Below are 21,742 nucleotides of genomic sequence, written 5' to 3'. Positions count from 1 at the left end.
CCCCGTGCCCATGGAGCATGTTGGCACCCAGCAGCTACTACCAGCAATGGTGCTGAGCAGCAGCCATGGTGTCAGAGGCTGCTGCCTGCTGGCAGTCTGGGGGTGGCCACATTCTACCCTCGCGCAGGCGGCTCGGAGCTGGAGGAGTCATAGCGCTGAGAGCTGCAGGAGGTGGAAGGAGCCAGGCTGGCATTCAACTCCTCTCCTGGTAACTGGGAGATGGAGGTGTGAAGGGAAGAATGGGGCGGAGGACAGGAGTGAGTGATGGGCTAGGAAGGCCAGTGCATCATACAGTATAACCATTTAGCTGTAACACACTTTTGATCTTAACGGACACCCATTCTCCCCCCATTAGTCCGTTAAATGGAGGGTTTACTGTATATCTATGGAAATTACACTTCCAGCTCTAGTGTAGACATACTCTACGATGAAGGGCAGGAGGAGCCAAGTGGCTCACAGCAGAAGAGAGCACTGCTGGAAAGAGGATAGCATAAAGCATAGCTGTAATTTAGATCACCAAAATAGAGGCTAGAGATTTTAAAATGATTAAAAGCATGAGTAAAAAGAGCATCTTAAAGAAAGCAATTGTACGAAACAATGAAAGTCATACTTCAGAGCACGGCCTGCTACCCAGTTGGATCAGGAAGCCATATCCAACCTGCTACAATCGTGCGTAATTTGTTTTATTTCACACTTTCCTGGAAAGCATCTGGAATTGTTCTGGGTCAGAGACAGACTACAGGAACAGATTGATCATCTGCCAACTCTAGCCCAACCAAACAATTCTTGTCTAAACAACAGAACGAACAATGCCGTATTCCATCACTTACAGGTTAAATGCAAACAAGCATGGATAAAACTAGAGGAAGCTTACTTCTTCCTGTATATACTGCAGCAAGAAAGGGGATGCCCTTAAGTTGTCTACTGGAAAGCTGAAGAATCCTTGGATTTCCTTCTGATGAAGATCCATAGTAATAATGTGCGTTAAACCTAAACACACCAAAAAAATTGGAATCACCAAATAGCACCTCCTAACCTCTGACAATTTCTGGAATATACAATCCGTGTGTGTCCAAATGTCATGGTCTCTAAATTATCCTATGTCAATAATATTTTAGGCCACATTTTAAACAGATGTTTAAGCCGGTAGAAAAGGCTTTGAAGCAAGTACTGACAACCAGCCACACTATTATAAAAATACAGCATCAGAGAGAGCATAGCATAGGCATATAAATAGAGCATTCCTAATCAGGTATTTGCAGATCATCCCCAGATACAACTGTAGAAGACAGCTGAACAAATACTAGTTCCCCCAACATGGGCTGAGGACTTGGAGACTTGACCCTAAGCATGAGAGGGAGGTAGGGAAGGGCAGCTGATTCCCAGGGGTGCATGGTAGCTGAACGAGTTACGGAGACCAAAATTCTTGCTGCCTCCTTGCATGACACTCACCTGCTTTGGCTAGCATAGAAGCCAGCAGTTTGCAGACTATGGAGCCCCTCTTCCTCATTTTGCTTTGTTTGCTATAGGGGAAGTAAGGGATGACCCCAATAATATTCCTGGCGCAGGAAGTCTTCAGTGCATAAGCCATTATCAACAATTCCATTACAGCAGTGTTCACATCTCTAAGAGAGGTTTGAAAACCATTCCAAATATTAGTGTAGAAGAACTCTGATAACAATTCCCTCCCACAGTCTATCTCCTTTACTTAGTGTTGAGAAAGTATTTTGCTTTGAGCAATTTTTTTTTAAAAAAGATAAAGCCTCAATCTTCATTATAATGTCATGTGTGATCTGATGAAGCTACCAAAAGGTAAAATGACAGTTTATGGGGAGCTACTAAAAGGCAAAGTGACAGCCACCACTCACCACACTTAACTCTTCCTTTTTCTTGTTCATCACTTTCCACATCTCTTACTGTTCAGGTTGTCACCACAGATAAAATGGGGCTTGGCTCTTGTGGCATTTGCTGCGTTAACTAATTGGAGGTCTATGGGGTTAAGTATATTTAACAGCAGACCAACCCCTTGCGCATGCCTACTATTTTTGCTATGGAACTTAGTGGTACTATAAACCAGTACTTATCGAGGTGCCTGAAAGGAGGGAATTTGTTGAACATGCGGCGGCTTGTTTTACATAGAAACAAATTACTTTAGATCAACACACCCTGCTGCAACTTTGCCTGGAAGAAAGTTTCTGCTAGAAAGTGACATCTTTCTCCAACACTTCACTGATGTCTAGGTTAGTACGATAAAAACATGTCGGAGAAATGGTGGGGGTACTGCTCATGCATATATTCTGGTTAACTAAGGCTGGAGGGGGCTCCAGACTGCGGCAGGATGATAGGATGTAGCTCTGGATGATGGGTGTGGGCCCTGGGGTGGGACCAGAAATTAGGGGCTCCAGACTGAGGCTGAACTTGAAGATTATAGGAGAGGATCCAGGGTTCAGACTCAAGGAAGGAGTTTGAATGTAGAAGGTGTCTAAGGGTGACAGTAGGGATGCAGGAGTGCAAGCAGGCTCAGACAGGTGTTTGGATGATCAAGAGGGGGACCAGGGCAGAGGTTTCCAGTGCTGAAGGGCTTTTGGGGTGCTGGATCCTGGCAGTGCTCACCTCAGGTGGCTCCCCAGAAGCAGCAACATGTCCCTGCTGCTCCCAGGCAGAGGCATGACTAAACAGCTGTTCGTGTTGTCTCCCTCTGCAGGAACTGCCCCCACCCTTCCCAGCGGCTACAGTTCCCAGCATATGCGAGCTGCTGGACCAGTCCTTACGGTGGGCTGGGGCAAGCACATGCAGCCCCAAGGGCCATTCCTCCACCTAGGAACAGCAGGGACATGTAGCCTCTTCAGAGGAGCCACACAGAGCCGAGTAGGGATCCTGCCAGCAGCGTGCAAAACAGACTACACACCTGACTGAGTGAAGATCAGAAACGGTGGCTTAGTAGCACTTGCTGGCTGTTACAGGGCTGGATAATACAGCACTTATTGTATTTGTTTTGCTCATTGTTGGAAAGGAAAACATGAGTTTTATTGTGAGAAAAGGAGGCTCTGAAGGTTCAAACCATATTAGACCACCATGATAAGAAACCTGAATCTTTGGGCCACAGCAATGTTTACAGCTCCATGACCCCAGCGTCTTTTGAGACACCCCAAAGAAAGAAAGAAAGATCAGGTCTTAAGCCACAAGTTCTGACAGCATACATTTAACAAACTCCATCCAACATTTTTTCTAATCTATATGCTCTTGTTCAAACATCTTATTTTGGGGAAGATCTATCACTGATGTTATACAGGAGGTCAGATTAGATAATCAAGGTGGTCCCATATAGCTTTGGTATAATACCCATTATTCTGACAAAGAGAATGGACCAGCAGAATACACATTAAGAGCTGGATCATAATCACAAGCTCCTTCTGAAGGCACTAGGGCACACAGGAATTAAGATGCATGCAAGAAACAAGACCGTGAATCTCCTGTCTAGGTAGATCAGATTTCTCTCTTTAATCCAAACCCGCTGTTGTAATACACCCTTTTAGGAATTTTTCTCTTGCTCTTATCGCTGCCAAGGAACAAACTGCATTCCATTATTGTTGCAACAATCACCATTTCATATTGAACATTTTGGAGTGAAATGAAGTTTTAACCAATACCTCTCATCGTTGCAGCCTGCATCTTTAAGTTAGGATCTGAATCATGGAACAATAAGGAAACAAGTGACGTTCCCTCCTCGCCCAACTCCAAAAAACAGCATTGCTTAAAGTGCAGGTTTTCCAGTTTGCTGGAGGCCAGCACCTCTGTACTACTCATGTTTTCAGGAGATGAAAGACAGACTGCATCAAACAATATCAGCACTAAACTCCTAAGCAACAGCTTCTATTAGGAAGATCCATGGAAAAAGTTATGTATGTGAAACAGAGAGATCATGGCAGAGGTCTGTGAGAAAGACACATTTTTACTAACTTTAGCTACACAAATCTTTCCTTGATCCCTCTTTGGATGAGGAGAGGTTCAGCACTGAGTTGCTTTCAGCTGAATATGGTGGGGTTGTTGATAAGCTTTGACTCAGTTACTCAGGACTGAAAGAATTTTGAGCCATGTGGAAAATGCATGCACCACAAGATGAAAAAAGCCATTGATTCACTGATCAGCGACATCCTTAACCACACTATCATACCAGCTATTATGAGCAAATTCTCAAATCGGTCCTGCAATATGCCACCAATCCACAGTGATATGCCATATAACCTGATGTATAGGACAGTAACAAATTCATGGTCCATTCAGGTCAATTTCACCGTCAGAGGTTTTTTGTTTTTTTAAAGTGGTCGGTTTCACAATTTGAGATGTTTCATTTCATGGTATTCTAGCCCTGAGGGTCCTAACCCAAACCCGGATTTGCGGAGGAGAGCAATTTGCAAAGTTATTTGGGGAAGGGTTCCCAAGAATGTCACCTTCACTTTGTACTGCCTTTAGGGCGGGGCTAGAAGTAGTACTCAGAAGCAGAGGCGGACAATTTGTGGGCTCCTGACAAAATTGGGTGCCACACGCCTGAAAGAAGCCCCAGAGGCTGTAGCCACTATTCAGTCACCCTGAGACCTGACAGAAATCACAGGGGAAGAAGGAACAAACCCCAGATGAACACACGAGACAGAAACCCAAGCCCTGGGTGAAGCAGCAAGGGGTGGAAGCCCCAAGCCTGGCAGAAGCCCCTGGAGGAAAAAGTCCAGAGCTCCACTGAAGCTGTGGAGAGACCCCAGAGCCCAGGCTCCAGCGGCCAGGAGCAGAAGCCCTGCCCCAGCTGGAGTCTCTGGGGGGTAGGAAGCCCCCAGGTCCATGCCGTGATTGGGGCAGGAGCTGGGGGAAGCCCAGAACCTGAGCTGCCCTAGCTGCAGCTATCAAGAGCAGGTGTCTTACACCCCAGCAGGCACCACTGGAGAACAGAAGCTGCAGGGGAGCCCAGAGCCCAGGTTACCCTGGCTGCAGCCAAGGGAGCAGAAGCACCAGCCCCACCTGGAACCGCTGGGGGAAGCAAGCCCAAGTGGTGGCAGGAGCCCTGGGAGAGGACAGAAGCTTGAAGCCCAGCTCTTGGGCTGTTCCAGGGCAGAACTAAGTGTGTACCCTCACTTCTGCAATACCTCTCAAGGCGTTTGATCTTCCCACCAAGACTGGCCAAGCAGGGCAGGACAACTCTTATCCCTCCCCCACCAGCAAGACGAAGAGTGGGGAGCCCCAAGCTCTCAGCAGCATGGGGAGATCAGATTTCGCACAGCAGAATGCACAGGACTGAGACACACTATTCACAGCTGTGAAATTGCTAGGGCTGTTTCTGTGTATGACTGTTTTTGAGGAGGACTACACAGTTGTGTAGTATTTGAGGACACAGACAAAATGAGTTAAACTAAGTGAGACCCAGATGCCTCTGGGTCAGAAGGGACCACCTACGTCCAGGGGTTCTCAAACTTTGTTGCACTACAACCCGCACGACTTCATGGCCCCAGGAGGGATCAAAGCCTGAGCGTGCCCTAGCCCCGCTGCCAAAGCCAGAGCCCTACCTCCTGCAAGAGGAGGCCAAAACTGAAGCTTGAGGGCTTCAGGACTAGGCCAGGAGCCTGAAACCTGAGTCCTGCTACCCAGGATTGAAACCCTTGGGCTTTGACCCTGGCCATTTGAGCTCAGGTTTCAGTCCTGGGCCCCAGCATGTCTAAGCCAGTCCTATCAACCTGACCTACAGTTTGAGAACCACTGATTTAGTCTGACCTTCTGCATGTTGCAGCTAGGGATATGAAAAGGGTTAACCATTTTAAATTAGGCCCTGCCGCCTGGCCCGCCTCCCAGCCCCACCATATTTGTGGGGTCCTGCCACGGCTGTGAGGTCACACTACTGGTCTGTCAGACCCTCTGTAGCCTGAGCTCCAGCACAGCTGGCTCTTGCCAGAGTTCGCTGGCAAGGGCAGGTTAACCCTTTAATCAGTATGCATACTGGTATGCTCACCAGTTAATCATTGAACGTGGCTAGATGCAGCTGTGCTGGGCAAGAGGAAAATCATGGTCAAAACTACAACTCTCAGGAGGCTGTCTTCTGTAAGTACACTGCAACTCCTCAGAAGCCACTGCAGGCATCTCATCGCTTTCTCCCTGAATGACAGGGAAATGTCCCTGAGAGCTGAGACTAAGAGTTGTCGAAGTGACATTCCATTCGACTACTGATTTGTTTCTTACTTATCACGGGTTATACAACTTACTAGTCCAATTTCTTTATCTTCATTATTTCCCCATCTCTGGAAACGAACCTTTATTTGTGTTCCTTTGTGAACATTCTAAGTGTTTGTTAGCCTGCTGGCTCTATCAGCCTGTACAGACAATGGTGCTTACACACAAGAAAGCTTTGTTTGCTAAGAAACACCCAGCCAAGAATTATATAAAACAGCCCCCTGCCTCTCAGGAAGGCAAACTAACAAAGAGCCACTTATTTCCTTCAGGCCATGTCAGTAAGGCTGGGAGATGAGAGAAAGATGCTATTCTCAGTGTTATGTGTTTGCCTTTTAAAGAAACACTGTTTAAAGGACAATTTGGAACTTTACATCTTGTACTCTCTTTTACTGAATTATACGTTTACATCACAGAAAAATGAAAAAACAGACAAGGGTGGAATAGCACTGATTTCAAAGGCTTCCATGACAGTGGTTGGGTTCTACTTCTCAGGAAGCCAATCAATATATGACCAACAGAACTGAATGAGAAAAACTACCTTGGTGGGTGCATAATTTAGCAAACTGCACAAAAGCAATAACTCGTTTAAATGGCTTGTCACCTCTGCCTCCTTCCTTATGTCTATCCCATCCCTCTTTTTTGAAGGAAGTAATACACTACTCGTTCCCTAAGGGCCTGCACGAAAGTTGATTGATAAACTATTACTCCTGGATTATTTATTACCCTGAATCACATATACTGGACTCAACTCTCACCTGCTCCTGAATAGCCCCTCTGCACCTGCAACATAGATGTCACAAGAGACTGAGCGTATAACCTGTCTCGGAAGGGGAAAGCATCAGGGCCCGTCCTGCTTGGTAGCTTGACCCGCTGGCCAAGCTGCATGACAGATTGATGGAATGCAACTGCAGGAAGGGGTCTGGGCCAGGTAGAGCTAACTCCCAAATGCAGACAGAAAGAGGCACTCTAATGATTGGTAGAGCGCTCAGTGACATGGCTAAACTGGTTCAGAGATGCTATTATGCAACATTTAGGCTGTTCCCCTAACACCAAGTGTTGCTGATAAAACTCATGTTAACACCCCCCAAAAAATCCAAAAAAACAAAAAACAAACAAAAAAAAAGAAATAAATCACCAGAGGGTTTTCACGACCATACTGGGGGCACTATCATCAAGCGTGAGCATGTACTATGGGTAGGTATCTTACAGTGCAATGTTGTGGGAAGGCAGAGCTGATCCCTGAACATCCTGAGGGTTTGGAAAGGGTCCCACATGAGGAGAGGCTAGAGAGACTGGGACTTTTCAGTCTAGAAAAGAGGAGCTTGAGAGGCAATACAATAGAGGTATATAAAATCATGAATGATGTGAAGAAAGTGAATATTGAAAAGTTATTTACTTGTTCCCATAATATAAGAACTAGAGGACACCAAATTAAATTAATGGGTAGTAGGTTCAAAACTAATAAAATAAATTTTTCTTCACACAGCGCACAGTCAACCTGTGGAACTCCTTGCTGGAGGAGGCTGTGAAGGCCAGCACTCTAACAGAGTTTAAAAAAGAGCTTGATAAATTTTTGGAGGTTAGGTCCACGAATGGCTATTAGCCAAGGGTAAAGTATGGTGCCCCTAGCCTTTAGTCAAAGGCTGGAGACAGATGGCAGGAGACAAATCGCTTGATCGTTGTCTTCGGTTCACCTCCTCTGGGGCACCTGGCACTGGCCACTGTCGGCAGACAGAATACTGGGCTGGATGGACCTTTGGTCTGACCCAGTATGGCTGTTCTTATGTTGGAATAACCTCTGAGTTCTCCCACAGCATCTTCAACTGCTGACAGTGGCAACATGAGTAGCTCTTTGAGCTCTCAGAGTTGAGATGTCAAAGCAGCAGGGAGCCCTTTTCCCTCTCCTTCCGCAGCAGCCTGCTGGTTGCTGCATTCCTACTGCAGGACAGAACAAGAGTTGTCCAGTGATTTGCTATTTGTTCCCCAAACGGAGCAGTGCACACAGCTGTCAGATACTTCTGAAAGAGGAGGGGTGCATGCCTGCAGGGCAGCAGAGATCAAAATGCTGAGCAGAGCCATGAGGGCAGGCATTGTGGAATATTGGTGGAAGCCAGTTCTGTCAACAAAAGAAATAGCTAAATCCACACTAGCTATTTGTGGACAACAAAGGGAAGGGAAAAGAAACATTTCCTTCGTGGGGATGGAAGTCTTCTGTTGCCTAAACTGAGCCTTTTTCCCCATAAAAGTCCCATTGCAATGTGAATGTTTTCGCTGTTTTTGTCAACAGAACTTGGTACTGCAGAACTATCCCCCAGTGCTTGAACAATTTAAATAATCAAGTTTTGCACTCTTGAAGACTATTAAAATGGGAAGATGCAAAACACTAATCCATATATACTCTCCCCTAACACTTCTGTCTGACTTTAAATTTAACACAGAAAAAGAAGACAACCAATCTTCAGCCTGTCCCTGCTCAGCATCAGGGTGAATCACCCGTGAAGCTGAAGAATGAAGATACTTGTTTGCATGACAGTGGCTCCTCATTCCGAGGACAAGCCCTTTCAACTCTCATTCAAAGACAAAAGAGCAAAGATTTCCAAGACAGGAATGACTAAATCAGCTCTGGGGAAGGACAACATTCTTGATAAAGTTAACTCAAATGTCTCAATAATTGTCTTCTCCCAAGTTCACTGCCTGCCCAAATTTTAATCTGTCATTTCCATAACTAAAATTCATCATCTGTCTCAGATGTAAATAAATCTTAGGTGATAAGGTCAGCCAGAGGCCTACAGGAGGATAAGCCTATTGGGCTTTGGGATGTGGACAGGTGGACAGGAGAGTAACAAGGCAAATATATTAGTTCCAGATTAAATAGGTCCCTGTTCCCAGAGTAACTAACAGAAACTAGTCTAGAACTACCAGAAGTTTGCCAGAATCAACAAGGGCATGCAAGCCAATTAAAACACCTGGAGCCAATTAGGAGGTTTCCAGAGGCTAGTGAGTTAGACTAACCAGAACACCCCCAGACTGGTTAAAAGGGCTCCTCTTCTGGTAGCTCTGGAGAATCTGGGAGGAGCAAATGCATGCAGGTACCTGGAAGACTTGTGTGTAAGGAAGGTGCTGAGGAGGGCTGTGGGGAAGCAAACCAAGGAATCATAGCTGCCATATGGCTATTATTGGAGATATTTGCAGGCAGCTAGCAGAGGAGAAGCAAGCACACAGAAAGCACAATAAGGACTTGCCAGACACCCACGACATCTGCAAGAGATACAGCAAGGACTGTCACTCTCGTGTGGGTCTTCATAGTCACAGTAGACGCTGTAAATGAAGCCCTCAATTGAAACTATAAAGGGCACGATCCATAGTCTATGCAGACTGAAGGATGCCTACTATCTGCAGGCAGCTGCTTTTACAGAGTCCCTGGGCTGGAACCCAACAATCAGCAAGCTGGTACCCCACAGAAAGGGCCTAAACTGAATGCTGCTGTGAGCTTCTGAGGCAAGCAATCTGCCTAAAGGTGCAGGACTGACCAAGACTGAGGAAGATCTTTGTCACATTAACTACAGAATATGAGAGTTATTTTGTAAATTTAACAGGACAGCAGTGTTTGGGCAAACACACCACTTTATCAACAGGTTTTGATCCTGGCTGGGTAAACAGGGGTCTAGTTAATTAATCAGTGGAGGGCACTCATCTCCTTATCTAGATGTAAATGATGAGTGGTTTCCCTGGGAATAGGCCATCTAAAAGCAGTGCTCTTACCCTACGTTCCACAGCAAACAGTTTGCAGGTGTGCACGAATATTTGAAAAATACACTGATGGTATATATATTCTGTTGTTAAAGTCAGATAAAGTGTTACTACTCCATTCCTAGGATATCCAACAACATTACTTTGTTTTGTTTTTGCTGTGTATGTTGCCCCCCGCTTTTTTTTTTTTTTTTTTTCAAAAGCCTGAATCTTTTCTAGAAAGAATTTTCAGAGGTGTTCCACACATAAAAAAATTGTTTTGGTGTTCTGTAGTCTCAAAAAGATTAAGATCCACTAATCTAGAGTATGGCCAAATACTTTTGAGAAAAGAACCCAAAAAGCTGCCAGTCCTGGGGAAAGAGTCAAGCTAATCTTATATCGTTATTGGTATTTGTGTTAATGCCATCAAGCCTTAAGAAGGGGAATGAGCATGGCCATGTTGAGTAGGTTACCTGTGTTTGCAGGGCACATTGGAAAAAGGCTTCTGTATTAAGATATTGCATTATCAATTTGTTCTTAATGCTGGTGAGCTGTGCAATAACAATGGAATGTACAGACTTGAGGCTTTTTTTTCCCTCTCCGCTAGCAAATAACCATACAATATTCTCCCCTGACAATTCTGCACTCTTTAGGATAGTATGAGACCTAGATGGAGTTTTTTTTTTTTTTTTTTAACTCCAGCACTGAGTTTCACTAACTCCACCTGCCACTTGACAAGAAACCAGAAGAATCAGGGCAGACCTTCAAACTCAGCTTTTTGTATTCCCAAGCATTTCATCTAACCCTACCAGAATGAAGCAAGATCCTCCAGATAATGGGCAGTTTTTAAAGTCAGTTGTGACCCCCGCCCCTTTGCCTTCTGAAGACCAAAGCCAGTATAGCCCAATATAGAGAACAAATAGACGGAATGCCCTAAGGCCTACCTAAAAGCCGGAAATAGAATAGTACAATGGCAGGGAAGCACAGGAAGCCATTAGAGCTTTAGCATGAATTCAATTTCACATCATTGCAATCGAAGGAACGGAAAGAGTAATTCAACCTGTAATGAAAGCAACACCTCCTGTTGTTGCTTGTTAATTGGAAGGCAGCGGTAATTACATATCCTGAAGTGGAAGTGCCAGTCCAAATAGTCTGTGAAGACAACATAGCACAGAATAGACAGCTTTCTATTCACCGCTGTCAGTTTTGTTGTTGCTTGAAGTGGCACATGTAAGCTGCCTGTGAGGCAATCAGCTGATCCACTGGGAATTTTGACAGCTAACCATCACCCCTCCACCAGAAATGGCCATCAAGGTTGCAGCGCTGGTTACAAAAAACATCGAAATGCTATAATGGTGGCTAGCAGCTACGAAGCCTCAGAACTAGTGTTCTCTCTCCCTTTTCCATCCATGGATAGAATAAATTTTTATGAGCACTGAGGCATGTGCAGCTGTACACCACCAGTAGAAACACATGCTACCAGCTGTGGGTGCTTTGCTAGTCAGCTGGATCTCTCCTGAGCGGCCTCCCAGCTACTCAGCTTACAGGGAACACAGCTCAGAACAAATCTATCGGGCTGCAAATTCAAAGCACTCCATTGGACAGGACTCCTGTGATCACAGATTTTAAATTATGTTATAAAGTACCTACCTGGGTATTGTCTGTATAATGAAGATATCCTGACCCCGGACAGATTCTTTTATTTCAACTCTTGTTTCTAAAGATGACAGAAAAGTAGGCAGCTGTAATCTGATGCTTAGAAATCAAGCAGTTAGCACAACATCTTTTTTCCAAAAGATTGGGTGGGGTTTAAAATTCCACTGCTGTAGTCCTTAAACCTTATTCACAATCTAGCCAGAGAAAATGCATGTATCGGATCATAAACAAGAGAACCAGCTGGATTTTCCAGAAGGCTGCCCTTGGGAAAACCAAGGAGCCTGCATGATGTAACAATGAGATATAACAGAGGGAGAATTATGCTGAACTACAACCACCTTACACGGAGGAGGAGAGAGAGTATGAACTTAGCTCCAGTGGAGCATAAAGCGGTCTGAAGTTTTTCCATTTCCTTTCTCTTGCCAATGATAGCTGTCAACACCATATTCCACGAACAAAGAAATACCAAACATGTAACGGTCTACAGCATCCTCTAAACAGAGGAATCAGCCCTTCTATATTTATCTTTGGGTGAGGTCAGTTCTGTGCTTACAGAAAAGTGCATGGTATCATGCAGAGCAGAGTTCAAAGTAGGAATGTATTTTTCTTTTGTGGTAAGCACACTCCCTCTCAACTGAACAGAAACATTTTTCAAAATGGCAGCTTAAGCCATCTTTCCCTGCCGCTCTCAGATTCCAAATTCCAATAAGCTAACTAGTGAACTTGCTCTACAAGCCAGCACACTACTACTAGGATATGAAGACTTAAGGTTCAACTTCTAGACATTCACGATAAAATAAAAGGCTAAGGTGGTGAGAAGGGCGGTGGGGTGTTACAGGGTTGCAAAATCAAAAGTCCATTTAGTGGGGCAATTATGATAAATTAAAGGGATTTAGCTCAAAAGGCATTAAATTGGGGCATTTGCTTCATCCTTCATTGAACTGCAGTTCATTAAAGGTTCTGTCCTGGTAAACTCAAAAAGGGAGCAAGCACAAACCAAGACTGAGGCAGAAAGTCAGTAAACGTAAGTTATAATGGCAGCCTAAACAGATATAAGAGCAAAACCTGAAAGCACAAGGGATTATGGATGACCCAAAAACCATAACCTTCTCTGGGAGCTCTTCAGTGCAAAACTGGTTTAAACTTTCCTCAATGTTGTGGCAAATAAACTAGCCAGACATGCTACAAGGTCTTACAGGCGACATATAGAGCATTTAATTGCCTTGGACTGGAGGTACTTATAACACTGAACCATTCCATGTACCACAAGGCAACTGAGTCAGCTGGGTGCTCCTTGCTCCCTTACAATAATCACTCTGATTGGGTTAGACTACCTCACAGACAGGGTGACTTTTGTAACTGTCCTTCGGCGTCCCTTTCCAGTTTTGAAACTCATAGTACAGACTCCCGCTTCAATCATGGCTTCTGTCTATACTTACCCTGTACAAATGGCAGTAGAGAATTAACACGCTAAATGGCAGCTAGACCATTGAGCTGTTTTGGGCTAATCAACCCATTTGTTTCAACTAAGCGCTCGGATGTCTGAAGACATGTGCACAAACATAGCTAAATAAACTGAACAGCGTTCAAAAAAAAAGAACTAGATAAGTTCATGGAGGATTGGCCCATCGGTGTTGCTAGCCACAAAGGGCAGGAGTGCAAAGTGCTCTGAAGTATCCTCAGTGCCTAGCCTCTGTTTGCCAGAAGCTAGGAATGAACAATGGGGGCAGACCACTTGATTACCTGTTCTGTTTATTCCCTCTGATGCCTCTGGCACTGGCCACTTTGGGAAGACATGCTATTGGGCTAAACAGACCAGTAGTCCGACCCTGTAGGGCCATTCTTTTGCAACTTCTAGGAGCTCCATTACTGAGAAAATCCGACTTTGCATTCTCTCGACACAGACAACAGCCCTTACAGAGAGATAACCCAGTTTTTTACTGGACGCCTGTGCCTCAGTTCCCCCAATTTACTGACTTGCAGAAGGTTATACATGAAGTTTAGCAGAAACAGGAATAGGAATCATCTATTGACTTAAAAATACAAGATCATCCTTCATATGCCTGTCCCCTTATTATGCAATTTTAAGTCAGATTTACCACTAGTAAATTTTTAATTAAATGATGAGACAGGCTTGCAAGCACTGCCAACACTGACTCACCTCCATTGGTTTCCTGGTACACCACAGATTTTCCCAACTCAGCACCAAGACGCCTATTGAAAAGGGAGGAGGGAGAAGGTTAAAAACAGATTAGTTTTTCTCAAGCATTGATATCCTGAGATATTAAATGGCTCACTATAAGTCTAGCATTATTTAGTGTCCAATTACAGCATGTGTAAATCATTTGTCAGTTACCAAAAGGAGAATTTAGAACAAAAATGCAAGCTACAACAGTCAAATTAAGACATTCATTTTAAAAGCCAAGTGTATTAAATTATTTTCAAAGCTCCTTACTTGCGAAGGTATTAAAGGCCATACAAATTATCTAGTCTCTTGGTGAACGCTACCATCATTCCCCTGCCAAGTAATTTGTTTAGTTTAATGTTACACAGTGTGGTAAGAGACAGAAGCAATGCTGGAATAGACTTCTGCAGATTATTGATATACAGGTTGAACCTCTTGTGTCCAGAACCCACCAGATGACAGGAGATCAATATTTTCTAAAATCTGGCACATTACCAACACTGTCACTGCTTGCTGGGCTTGTAGAAGATGTTTAGGGTTAAATTACAGCTGTACAAAACACAGAATGCTGAAAGCCAGGACTGGTGGCTGTAAACAAACTTTATGGGACCATGGGAAACTTGGCCACATCCATGGTAAGTGGTTGTCCAGCTAACCAAAAAAATCATGCCAGATTACAGAGTTTGCCAAAAGAGAGAGCTTCCAATTAGAGAGGTTCAACCTGTACTACGAATAGTCCTCTTCAGATGCTATATCTCGAATGCTACGGAATAAAGTATACTCTGTCAGAAAAAAAACAGATTTTAAAATTAAATGGGACAGAACCCAAGTGATTAAGAGGCCTGTATATATTCCTTATTACTGACCTAGTATACCTGTCGAGTGCACGTGATTAATACCTGCATTCAGGTTCATGAAAAACACCCACGAAGCTAGGAGATTTCGGTCTCAGAACAGAGCTGTACATTGCGTTTGTGCTTCACGGCAACACAACACTTAAATTCACCCCACTAATCCAGTGTCTCATCTCTTGCCATCCTCCCAGGGCCCCACTCACCAGTTTAGACTGGTTTCATCCTCCAATTTTCTGATTACGTTTAACACTTTTCTGATGTCAGAAATACATAAAATAATGCTGTCCAGGCCTTACATAGATACGCAGAATACAACACCTCTGTTAGACTTCTCCCTACCATTATACACTAGACATCCTTTTAACAAGCTTCTTAGGGGTATGTCTAATGCTGTAGTAGAAACACCTATAGCTGGCCTGGTTCAGCTGGCTCAGGCTATGGGACTATAGAACTGGATTACAGCTATTCAGGCATGGGGTCTGCAGCAGGGGTCTGCAACCTGTGGCTCTGGAGCCACATGCAGCTCTAAGGACTTCTTGGTAGCTCCTGATGCTGTAATTGCAAAGTTTAAAAAAAAAATCTTCCTGATTATTTTCAGTAAACAGTGAACCCCCTAAAAGCTGAACAATTCATATCTAAATAGCAAATATGTGATATTGAAACGCTGGATAACTCCACCTTTAATATGTGCAGTGCATTGTGGGATATGATACTGTATCTGTGTTTTGATTGTGTTGCTAATAAATCTTGATTTGGAAAAGATGGTGGCATTCCTGCTGTGAAGGGTAACATGAATTTTAAGAGAACTGAAATTAAACACAAAGTAAAATTGGCATCATTAAAGTGGGTTCAGGAGTGAAGTCAGGAAGATGATAGTGCAAACACACATGAAGTGTGAGGAAACAGAATATGTAAGAAGTCTGAACGTACTACAGTAAACGTATTGCATTACAAATCATTGTGCGCGCAGTTCTTAAAATAGGGGTTATAAAAAGTACAGTTTGATGTTACTTATTACTTGTATTCACATGCATTGAGGCTCTTGAATTATTGAGTTTTTACCAAATTCGAAGAGTCTTCTTGCCCTTTTGGTTGCCGACCCCTGGGCTGGAGCAGAGGCCTTGGCACCCTTTCCATCACAAGGTATTTAAAGCCTGGGCTCCAGCCCGAACATAAATGCCTACACTGTAATTTTACACCCTCACAAACTGAGGCAGCTAACCCAGATCACCATCTGCTTTGTGGCAGGTCTTTTATTGCAGGGTAGACATAGCTTTAAAGTCTCAGAGGGGTAGCTGTGTTACTCTGTAGTTTCACAGAAAACAAGTAGTCCCATAGCACCTCAGAGACTAAACAAATGTATTGGGTCATGAAGTTTTGATGTAAAAGCTGATGACCTAATAAATTTATTAGTCCCTAAGGTGCTACAGGACTGCTTATTATTTGTGATACCTTCAAAGGGACTCCATTATTTTATGAACTAGGTTTCATCACATTTTGTGCATATTTAATGTTTCCCGGTTAATCTGTTTCATTTAATATTTAACTGCATGGAAAGATAATTGTTTAAAAGGTATCTTGGTTTCAGGCAAAATTAACTTAGAATACTCAGTTAACAGAGCTCAATGATGCATAGATGCTGTATTCTGTGCAAGTGTTGTATCAACTCAGCTGAACCTCTGTCCTATGTAGGGTTTTCAGTTAAAAGGATTATTCACTGAGTTACCAGTGGCAGTTTTGTGCCTAGCGAATACATTCTTTTAATACAGGTGTTCCTGTCAGTTTTATGGATCTTTAAATATTTCCTATTTATGTAGGTACATACATAAATACTTTAAACCTTCAAATTAAAAAAAAATTATTTCAGAGAACACAATTATCGTCATGCTTATGTCACAAGCCTATTCTAGGCACACTTTCTGTAGCCACTGGCCTACAGCCAGGAAGGATACCATAATTGGTCACTTCATCCTACATAGCTAAACAAAAAGCAGTCAAGTAGCACTTTAAAGACTAGCAAAATAGTTTATTAGGTGAGCTTTCGTGGGACAGACCCACTTCTTCAGACCATAGCCAGACCAGAACAGACTCAATATTTAAGGCACAGACAACCAAAAACAGTAAGCAAGGAGGACAAATCAGAAAAAGATAATCAAGGTGAGCAAATCAGAGAGTGGAGGGGTGGGGGGTAAGGTCAAGAATTAGATTGAGCCAAGTATGCAGATGAGCCCTTATAGTGACTCAGAAAGTTCCCATCACGATTTAAACCATGTGTTAATGTGCTGAATCTGAATATAAAAGCCAGCTCGGCTGTTTCCCTTTCCACTATGGGGCTCATCTGCATACTTGGCTCAATCTAATTCTTGACCTTACCCCCCGACCCCTCCACTCTCTGATTTGCCCACCTTGATTATCTTTTTCTGATTTGTCCTCCTTGCTTACTGTTTTTGGTTGTGTGTGCCTTAAATATTGAGTCTGTTCTGGTCTGGCTATGGTCTGAAGAAGTGGGTCTGTCCCACGAAAGCTCACCTAATAAACTACTTTGCTAGTCTTCAAAGTGCTACTTGACTGCTTTTTGTTTTGATAGTGTATAGACTAGCACAGCTTCCTCTGTTACTATTCTACATAGCTAAGTGCACTGATGGCGCTCAACTGCTCTAAGGCGTTCATGTGTCTAAAAAGGTCTGCAAAAGCTCCACACACAGACAGAAATGTACTGAAAAGGAGCTGGGGGCTAGGATATGAACGTTTCACCTGCTCTGTAGTAGCTGCCTGGATTTTGAACTGCCATCTGCATTGGGTGCAAGGGAGTTCTGTTCACTGTCATCTGAAGGATAACACTAGGTGGTACTATTGGTCTGTGATTTTATTAAAAAGGTGGAAAAGAAGGTGAATGTGCCACTATTTATCCAGTTTTTACTATTGCCTGGGGTTGTCACACGTTACTGGTTCTATAGGTTTTCAACCACACATATTGATGTACTTTTCAAACGAAGATAACCTTAACCCTGTTTTATAGATTGAGAAACTGAGGCAAAGAGTTTACATAACCTTCCCACTGCATTCATCATACCCATGAGTAGCTGAGCCAGGAACAGAATCCAGAGATGAATCCCTGTTCTGTGCCCTATTCAGTAGGGGCAAAGATATAAGCCCTGATTCCAAGCAGAAGCGACACAGCTACCTGCAGTCACCTAGCAAAGTTCATAATTCAGTAACAAGATGGCACCCTTTGAATCATCTTTGCTCCGAACTGAAGCCAGCAGCTTGCTACGCACAGCCAAGCTCTGATACACCTCAATGGAAAGCTCTTAGGCTGTCAGAGCAAAAGAATGTCCTTCAGCTGAAGGACCTGCATAACATCAGCTTCCACTTGTACAGCCTCATGGAATTCTGCAGTCCTCCTGACAACAAAGCCAGAATCTCCACCATGGAATTGTTTTTTGTTTTTTTTTTTTAAACAAAAATGATGCCTAAAATTTCAAGCTCTTTCCTCCATGAGCACAAGAAATCCACACCCCCATTTTCTGGAGATACATGCTTTCCAACTTCATATAACAGGAAATTTACAAAGTTTTCTCCATTTGGAAACAATAGTCTGCTAAAGAGACTGCCACCCAGACCTCTGTAACCAACCACTGCCTAAGGAAAGCAAGCCAGCTAATCAAACTAGAAGCTCTTAAAATACTCTAGCCGGAAGAATCTTGCAAAATGCCATTTGAAAAGTGGGAGAGTCAACACTGCATAGTGTAAGACACATAAAAAGACGACTGGCAATACTTTGAGAGGTTGCACAGGCAACGTCTCAGTTATGCAGAGCAGGAACCAAGAGACTGGTGCTTCAGAATTAGTAGAGTAGACAATGCTGAGTAGGTTCTCTGCTGCTGAAATGAGAAGCTAAACGGCAAGTTAGCTCTCTGAACAAGAAAGGGGCCACAGTCAACTTTCAGTGTAACTGAACTGGCACAGCTCAGGTTTAGATTACAAGCAAATAAAAGTATTGACACCACACTTGTGGATACTGAGACGATGGGATCAGCCCACAAATCCTAAAACATTGACTTGGGTGAAGAAAGAGTTGCATTTTCAAGTTCCCCTTTTTTGACACACAGACTTTTATTTGTATAGTTTCCTCTCAATAGTTAAGGCACCTGAGCTGCAGTGATGGTGAATGTAGCCCACTAATGAGGGATGAAAAACCCTGTTTAATAGTTAACCAATTAAACATTAGGTTGAACCAGTTAACTGATTAAGTAAGGAGGCCATGGATGGGGGCTGCTCCGGCTGCACTGAAGAGCCCTCCACCTGCAGTGAGCTCCAGGGGGGGCTGGAGCAATCCCCTGCCTGCAGCAGTTGAGGGCTGCTCCAGACCCCATCAGTTAACCATAACAGTTCAGCTTCATCTGCTCTTCTCTGACCTGACCAAGGCCTTTGACTTGGTCAGCAGGGATGGTCTGTTCAAACTGCTCCACAAGATAGGCTGTCCTCCACGGTTACTCAAGATGATCCAGTCGTTCCACGAAGAGATGAGAGGAACCATCCAATATGACGGCGCATTATCGGATGCTTTCAGAATCAGGAGCGGCGTCAAACAAGGATGCATGCTTGCTCTGACACTGTTTGGGATCTTCTTCGCACTCCTCCTGAAGCATGCCTTTGGATCTTCAACAGAGGGCATCTTGCTGCACACAAGATCTGATGGGAAACTTTAATCTTGCAAGGCTGAAAGGTAAGTCTAAGGTGCAGGAAGTCCTCGGAGACATGCTGTTCGCAGACGATGCTGCTGTAGTGTCTCACACAGAAGACCAACTTCAAAAACTGCTGGATCAGTTCTCCAAAGCGTGCAAGGACTTTGGGCTTACCATCAAAAGAAGACAAACGTACTCGGTCAGGATGTTGCTGAATCCCCATCAATCAGCATTGACAACTATACGTTAGAGGTCGTCCACGAGTTTGTTTACCTCGGGTCCACCATCACTGACACCCTGTCGTTGGACACTGAGCTAAACAGAAGGATCGGAAAAGCGGCCACAACTCTGTCCAGACTCAGCAAGAGAGTGTGGAATAACAACAAGCTGTACACTCACACCAAAATGCAAGTCTACAGAGCCAGCATCCTCAGCACCCTCCTTTATGGCAGTGAGACTTGGACCCTGTATGCCCGCCAGGAAAAGAGGCTGAACGTCTTCCACTTGCGCTGCCTCAGGCACACCCTTGGAATATCATGGAAGGACAGAGTGACCAACACCACCGTCCTCGAGCAAGCTGGAATCCCAACCATGCACACCCTCCTCAGGCAGCGTCGGCTCCGCTGGCTTGGCCACGTCCACAGATGAATGATAGAAGGATTCCAAAAGACATCCTGTATGGCGAGCTAGCCTCTGGCAAAAGACCTCCTGGACGCCCCCAGTTGCGCTACAAAGATGTCTGCAAGAGAGACCTCAGAGAGGTAGACATCGAGCTGGACAACTGGGAAGAACTAGCAGACGACCGCAGCAGATGGAGGCAGGGGTTACACAAGGGCCTTCAGAAGGGTGAGATGAGGATCAAACAGATAGCAGAGGAGAAGCAAGCACACAGAAAGCACAATAAGGACTTGCCAGACACCCACCACATCTGCAAGAGATGCAGCAAGGACTGTCACTCTCATGTGGGTCTTCATAGTCACAGTAGACACTGTAAATGAAGTCCTCAATTGAAACTATAAAGGGCGTGATCCACAGTCTATGCAGACTGAAGGATGCTTACTACTAAGCTTCATCTGTTCAGTATGAGGCTTACCAGTTAAATGTTAACATCCCTGCCACCAACCAATGGTTTCAAAACTCCTGTCAGTTCAGGCCTTTATTACTTAAACTGAGTTGATAAAGTACTCTGAACTGTTTTAAGTGTTTCCACACAAATAGGTTAAATTAAGTAAAATCCATTTCTGCACAATGGTGTAGATAAAGCTTCAGTCTTCAACTCCACCCTAAAAGGATGCTGATAAAAGCCGTGACTAGATCAGCACTTGCTTGTTTACCCTTAAAGGAGAAGTCAGATTATCATTTGTGTCAATAGGAGGTTTGCACAAAAGGTCTAGTGTAGAATATGGCCTTGTGGAATTAAATTACAGTTAGAGACACAGGTTGGGTGAGGTAATATACATACTTTTGGACTAACTCGTGCTGGTGAGAGACCAGCTTTTGTGCTTACAAAGATCTTCAGGTGTCACGGCTAAATACAAAGTGCAACAGATTGCTTAACACAAATAGAAACATTTCAAGGGACCATTCGAGGTGAAGTGGCCCACCAACACCCATCCAGTCATAAGGGAGAAAGGCAACTGAAGCCACAGGATTGTCGAGTCCCAGAGCCCCGGTTCCAGCATGAGCCGAAGACCTACAGGCTGATGTGCGGAACCTTCTTTGGATCGGGGACCACTGACCACAGAAAAAAATCTGCTGGGGGGCACACAAGTAAAAAGCATTTCAAACCCACAGACATGGTGCCAGACTAAAAACCAAACAACAGACGTTTCCCTCTTCCCCCCTGCACACTAGTTCCAGAGCCTAAGGGGACCATGGCTAGAAGATTGTGTGGGTGTGCAGAGCCTGGAGCCGCTTCTTATCCCCGCTTGGCAGAGTCCATGGGCTGGATCCAGCCCCGGCTTGCGTGACTCTGGCCCACGAGGTGCAGGTCTCCACAGCCCACAACCTGAAGTGGGCTGGATGCTGGGGAAGGAAGACCTAAGCCTTGAGGGCTGAATCCAGGCAAGCTACAGTCCAGAGCCAAACTACAGGCTGGGATTCCCCAACCCAAACCCCACACCTCTATTTTACAGCCCCATAGCCTGAGCCCAAGTCAGCTGACAGAGGACAGAAGCAGTGCTTAATTGCAGGGTGGGCATACCCTCACTACTATGGTCAAGCCCCTGCACACTCCATGACAAGGTGGTACCCAATTCCCTCTCCTGCCAACAATTTGGTGGCAGCAATCCCTTACTTCAGCAACAGCATGAATCTATTACAACACGCTGATACACCCTCCATTCTCATCTCACTCGCGATGGCTCAATGTTTAAAATATGCATTGACAAAGTTTATTTTCAAAGAAGGGCTTCTGCTCT

At 44.4% G+C, this 21,742-nt stretch overlaps 1 protein-coding gene across 3 annotated transcripts in view; it reads right to left on the bottom strand.

The window, feature by feature from the left end:
* The window catches only part of PRPSAP1 (phosphoribosyl pyrophosphate synthetase associated protein 1), a 52,756-nt gene that overhangs the window by 20,472 nt on the left and 10,542 nt on the right, over nucleotides 1-21,742 (bottom strand). For all 3 annotated transcript variants that reach the window (XM_075014891.1, XM_075014890.1, XM_075014889.1), the window contains 4 exons: nucleotides 13,757-13,809; nucleotides 11,590-11,656; nucleotides 1,453-1,625; nucleotides 875-990 (listed from right to left, as the gene is read on the bottom strand). In XM_075014891.1, the coding sequence (XP_074870992.1) occupies nucleotides 875-990; nucleotides 1,453-1,625; nucleotides 11,590-11,656; nucleotides 13,757-13,809 (409 nt within the window). The remainder of the gene's footprint in view (nucleotides 1-874; nucleotides 991-1,452; nucleotides 1,626-11,589; nucleotides 11,657-13,756; nucleotides 13,810-21,742) is intronic.

This window comes from Carettochelys insculpta, chromosome 20 (genome assembly GCF_033958435.1).
Source record: "Carettochelys insculpta isolate YL-2023 chromosome 20, ASM3395843v1, whole genome shotgun sequence".
Classification (NCBI taxonomy): Eukaryota; Metazoa; Chordata; order Testudines; family Carettochelyidae; genus Carettochelys; species Carettochelys insculpta.
Note: the sequence above shows the minus strand (reverse complement) of the source record. Positions and strands in the feature narration are given on the sequence as shown.